The 6,000-nt window shown below is 37.0% G+C and overlaps 1 protein-coding gene across 1 annotated transcript in view; it reads left to right on the top strand.

The window, feature by feature from the left end:
- Positions 1-1,832: 1,832 nt before the first annotated feature.
- LOC124554111 overlaps positions 1,833-6,000 on the top strand; it is a 171,749-nt gene continuing 167,581 nt past the window's right edge. Inside the window, exons 1-2 of the mRNA XM_047128177.1 lie at positions 1,833-1,923; positions 3,837-3,926. Of these exons, the coding sequence (XP_046984133.1) occupies positions 3,855-3,926 (72 nt within the window). The 5' untranslated portion in view covers positions 1,833-1,923; positions 3,837-3,854. The remainder of the gene's footprint in view (positions 1,924-3,836; positions 3,927-6,000) is intronic.

The raw sequence follows: 6,000 nt of genomic DNA, 5'->3' as shown, positions 1-6,000 counted from the left end.
AGATCCGCCACTGTATCGTATGAGTAACCCTGGTGTTCTGTTCTGGTCTGTATGGCCCAAAATGCTTATAAATTTCGTTACTTATTACTTAAACACCAAAATAATTTAGGAAATTTGGTGACTGTCTGAAAATGCAAAGGCAGTATGTGGTTCAAATCTTTTCAAAATCTTTTAAGTCATCTGTTCATAAACATTAAGAGTTACATACATTGTGTTTGAGTCAGTGTGAGCTGACATTAATATGATTACTATAAAGCCAAATACTTTCTGGTTGTCTCGTATTTTATAGTAGTAATGACTTTCATGGTTCATAAATACTGTCAACATTCAACAAGTCTGCAAGGGGCTGCATTTATAACAATTGAATTGTCATTACGAATTGTGAACTGTTCGAATTATCCATTGTTTCAGCACAGTTCGTGTTCTCTATCGCTTGTGATCAATCTGATTTGTGACATCATGACGATTACATCATTGACTGACGCTGAGTTGGAAGAATTAGTAAATAGCTCAACAGGCGAAGGGTCACTTTCCAAGTTCAAAAGATCATGTCAGTAATGCATCTGAAAGCGAATGATCTGATGACACTGAAGACGGTCCACATCACAGTTAAGAATAACAGGTACTGAAAAGTAGCATTCACAGAAATCACTTATATCGGAAAATCGCAGTTTAGCCCATCACTGAACAACAGAACCAAAGTACTTGCAAGATGTCAGAACACTGTGCTTAGTGTGATTTAGGACAACTCTTAGACGATTTGCAGTTTAAAAGTGCCATAATTATGAAATAAGTGTGCAGAATGAGTGATTAAAGTGTGTTTTATTGAAGTTTTTATGCGATTTTAAAGGAATGATAAATGTTAATTACAGTGAGTGAATAATGAAACTCTCGTTTCCCACATGTTAAGCCGTCCTATACCCTCACATTTTCCGCCATTTATATATTGGTAAACACTTGTTGGAGAGTGACACACCGCCCCCTCCCCCTCCCCTAACCTCACAATGTTCGTGTGACACTCACCTGTAAAATATCCTGAGGTCTAGAGTATGCATTTTGGGGCTGTTGATATGAAAGTGAGAAGTATATATCTTCCAGTTAAATCAGAAATAGTTTAAGTGCAGTATTTGAAAGTAACACAGGAAAAGCTTAGTTATGTAGGTGGTTGTAGTGTCGGCAAAAAGTCCTTGTATCTGCAGTTGCCATGTAGAACACCAGGTGTAAAACTTTTCTCCAGTATTGAACTGTGTCGGAACAAAAGTGAGACATTCATATGACTCAATACTACTGTTTTCATTCATTACACTTACACAGATGTCTGAGTTCTGCTATGTTAACATTGGAGAAGCCCTGTAGGCATGTAGAGTATTAACCAAAACTGTCATATTGGAAGCAGAATCAAACACATTTTTTTAGGTTACTTGATATTTTCAGGAGAAAAACGCAATGTTGCTTCTTATTAATTTAATACATTCAGAGTCGCAGCTGTGTTTGACCAACCATAACTGGTGCTGAAAGTGCATGACATTTATATGCACACACAGCACATCGATCTCGTGAGGCACAAGGCTCTCATAACGAAGTACGAACGTCGGTCAACAGATGGCACTAGAAAAAGAATTTTAACTGCGCTTTTTAGTTGCTACTTGCGACTTTTAGTCGCGACTTGTTACTGAAATCGCAGAAAGCAGTACGAACTTCGGCCAACAGATGGCTCATGGCGTTGGATGTGAAATGCTACTTGCGACTTCTAACTGTGACTGAAATCACAGTTAAATTCTGTAAAGTTGTTATTGTGATATCTGTGACTTCTCGATCACTGTGATTCCTAACGCGATTTCCTGCCCACCACTATGTTGTTGACTGATCTTAATCTGGCGCCGTCTCGTGGTTTTGAGGAAATGTGTGTGTTACATCTTCCAGGTAATAAATAAGCCTTTAGAAAGTACAATCATGAATAGATGAAAGATGAAAATTAGTTTGGGGACTAATTTAACGCGGCACGTCTTTTCTATTATGATAACAGCTGATTTTGACGTGTTTTGTCGCCCATGTCTTGTGAGGACACTGGTAACTATTCCTGACACTATTTTTTTCCATTTTTCAATAGGCGCACATGAGTGGGATTTTAGTCAGTATTTAATGGCGAACATTAACATTACCTGTGGTGCCCATGGTGACAGTCTGGGACGATGTGTGAATGTTGTATGTAATTTTTTCAGGTTATGTTCGTCACAACCAAACACGTGGGTTATTTTCAGTGAGCTTATGAGTTTTCGAAGTGCGAAAGAAAGGTAGATGGTTCTTAAACAAATAGTTTTGTGCACATAGTATCTACATGGTTCATCCATTACGAAAAATGCTAGGTCGAGATTGTAAAGCGTCTAGTTCAGTGCTTTCTGTTTTCGCCTGTCCGGTGAAATCGCTTCGTGTATCTTCGTAAAAGAAGCATTGAGGTTTTGACGTGTTGTCAGAAGTTACTGAAGCTGTTTGTCCACTCAGTGACTTCTACAGAAAGTGAATGTCAATTTTGTGTACTTCGTGACTGATGGAAAAGGCGGACTCAAAGTTCGCACATTTACCATGTTAGCATGGTTATGTTGACTTGCTTAGCCTTAATAATGTTTGTGTGGGTTCCCGGGTTCGATTCCCGGCGGGGTCAGGGATTTTCTCTGCCTCGTGATGACTGGGCGTTGTGTGATGTCCTTAGGTTAGTCAGGTTTAAGTAGTTCAAAGTTGTAGGGGACTGATGACCATAGAAGTTAAGGCCGATAATGCTCAGAGCCAATAATGTTTGTGAATATAGTTTTCTGCGATCCGATGCATAGATATGGCAGCTACCGTTAAGCAATTTTAGAAGTGCCAACTCTTACATGATTTCATGGTTTGGGTATGTTCGCATGAAAGGAAATGCTTTAGAAGGAATTAGTTGTGTCCCATTTTCTGTTAGTTTTCAGTGTGCTTTGATTATTTATCTAATTTGTTTTCTTCTATAGTGTAGTAAATCGCATGTAAATACCAGTGTGTTATAGTGTGTGGGTTTTAATGCATTCTTGTATAAGAATATCGTGACATTAATTAGGAAGTGGCAGGAAATTTGGCCAGGACGAGTTGTTAATTAACTGAAGTGTATTTTCTTTAACAAAAAGCATTACAAATCATCAGAACTCATCAGAGCATTTGTCATGATATGGCTAGTAGGAAATGGTTTCACTGATTAGTTACGTAACAGAAAACTAAACGATGTTAAATCTTGATGGTAATCAAGAATCAGAAGTTACATAGTACAGTGTATATGTTTTTATTCAGTGAGCAGGTAAAGATTCCAGAGTATTGTTGCTTACTCCAATTGCATATTCACTGGTTGGCGAACATCGTTTGTGTATCAGACTGAAATTAAACAATACAGCAAACAGAATGTAGAATGAAATGTTTGGTTTTATTCAGTAATTTCACTACAATTTATTGGTTGCTTTAATTGATGACCATGCTGAAGTTAGTGTACACATAAAAAATACACATCTTCCATAATTCTCTCAGTGGAACAGTATGTCACAAGCCAGTATCACAAAGAAGCAGTAGCAACAATTGATACTACTTAGTTTCTATTGAACGTTATCTTAAGATTGAGTGTAATGTCTCTTCATAGCCTGAGAAATGTAAACAAGTTGATATCACTGAACAGTCTTTTGCTCATCCACTGTTGAACGTTTTTCCTCTGTAAAAACCCATTTTCTGCACTCAGTAGGCAAGTGAAACTACTGCCTTTGAGTTGAACGTGATGGTAACAAAGGAAATTGAGTAAAACTGTTTTTATCTGATTGCTTGTTTTTCAGACATATAGAATCGCAGCTATGGACCAGAAGCCACCTGTGTGGATGAAAAAAGAGGAAACAGATGACATAACATCAAAGTCAGGCTCCATGGTAAGTGGCTTACTTCTAATTCTTACCAATGTTTCATTAATTTCTTTGTGCAGTATGGTGTGTGAATACATGCAATGCATGTCATCCTGCTGGAACCATGAGTAATACAGTCTACTAAAAAAAAAAAAAAAAGTTTTTCAGCGCTAAACATGATTTTTCACAGTGTGTTGAAATGAGCCTTGTGTTAAACATTACATGGAATTGAGGCAAGGGTTAAAAGTTAATGTTCAATAAACAGGGAAAAATTTTTAGTGCACCACCCAATTATACTGATAAGATCATTGCCATAAATTGGTTTATATTCTGCTCTGATGTACTTCTTTTAAATGACAATCTTAATGTACACCTTAAGAAGAACTACGAATTAGTGGATGTTAGCAGTGCCACTAAATTTAAAAATGTGAACGTGCCATTAGTGCATAATTGTAGCATACCATAGAGTTGAATAAGAATTATAATTTCTTCATTGATTATTCAAAATGAATAATTTGTAAATAATATTCACGAGACATTTATGTGGTCACTACTCTGAGAAGTAAGTTTCATTGTTATATTTGCATTAAATGTGGACTCTGAATATGTAAACAAAGTGTAAGTAGGACTGACAGCAGTTAAGTTCAATTTCAGATAGATGTCATTCAGAGACATAAATTGTTGCACAGCATGTATCTGCAGAATTAATTTGTATGCTGGCAGCAAAGTTTTGATGAAGCCATGAGGTTACACATTCCTACATTTACTACACATTGTTATACATATTGTTTTTAAAATTGCAAGGTTGGTACTGTTACTGGTGTAAATAATCGTACATGTACATGTCACTTGAAATTTGATGCAGTGCAAATAATTTGAAGGGTTGTCAACTATCAGCAGGTAAACAATTTCACCGGGTGCCAGTGGTTCTTTTAATCTGCCAGGCAGCATTGAGGTTCCTGACCCTATCTGCACTGAAAAAATCTGTTTGCTCTGACATCCATCTTGGGTGCAACTGCAGAAGTATTTTGACAGCATTAAGATAGCATTTATATTGGAATATAAATGAGTGTTATTCACCTTGGACACTGGGCTCAACTTCAGAAGTATTGGATAGCTTTAATGCAGCATTTGCATTTGATTATATGTGAGTGCTTCATTGTTGTTTGTACAAATGGAGTGTAAAGCTTGTGATTAATTTGACCAGCTGTATCATAACAGTAATCCTAAACCATCTCTGTGGTGTGATTACAAGAATGTAAGTAAGTATACTAAACTTTATTAAACACAGTAATACGGTGGTTAGAACCAACATAGCTGAAGCTTTGGCCTTTACCCTTGCTGTAATGATGGTTTGGCGTATGGCATGATATGTATCACAACAACACATTACAGGTTATTTATTTTGCAATTATGTTCCTTTTGTGGAATGAAAATTGTTGTGGTAGAAGGGTATCTATACAACCCAACTGGCCTGTAACGAAATTTGGAGAACATCAACAAATGAGAATAAAAATTAGTAGTTGTGGTGATGTAGTGATCTGTAGCAGAGCCTGACATGTAGGTTAATTTAAAATGTGTCAGTTCGTGACTTGTCAGAGCCAACAAATGGCATATCATCAGAATAACTACGATTCTTGTGGTGGCATATATTTTGGGCCTGTTAGATTTCTAGTCTGGTGATCATGACCACCATTTTTATAATGTCAGGGGTTAGTCCAGATAGATGCTACTGGCAGGTCAAAATTATCCAGTAAGTATTAGCAAAGAAACTATATATTACAATTTGGCATTTTAAAAGAGTTGTGTTTCCAAATTAACTGAATATTTTAAAGGTCGGGAATCAACAAAAACCAATTGAGTACTCATTGTCCTAGGACCTGAACCTCAAAGGTATTGAAAGGCCACATGAAGGTTAAAATTTGGTGTTAGAATCCCCTGCACTTGAAGCCTTGGTTGTGGTGACAGACTGATCTGTAGTGCAGCTCAAGGGCTATGTTAGATTGAAAGACAACAGTGTGGTTGTGAGCTGGCAAAGCCAACAAATGTGAAAACCAAATAAAGTTTGGGGTAACAAATTGACCAGTAGTACAGCCTCATG

Source organism: Schistocerca americana, chromosome 11 (genome assembly GCF_021461395.2).
Source record: "Schistocerca americana isolate TAMUIC-IGC-003095 chromosome 11, iqSchAmer2.1, whole genome shotgun sequence".
In the NCBI taxonomy this organism is placed as follows: domain Eukaryota; kingdom Metazoa; phylum Arthropoda; class Insecta; order Orthoptera; family Acrididae; genus Schistocerca; species Schistocerca americana.
The sequence above is the reverse complement of the archived record's forward strand: the minus strand, read 5'-3'. Positions and strand labels throughout refer to the sequence as shown.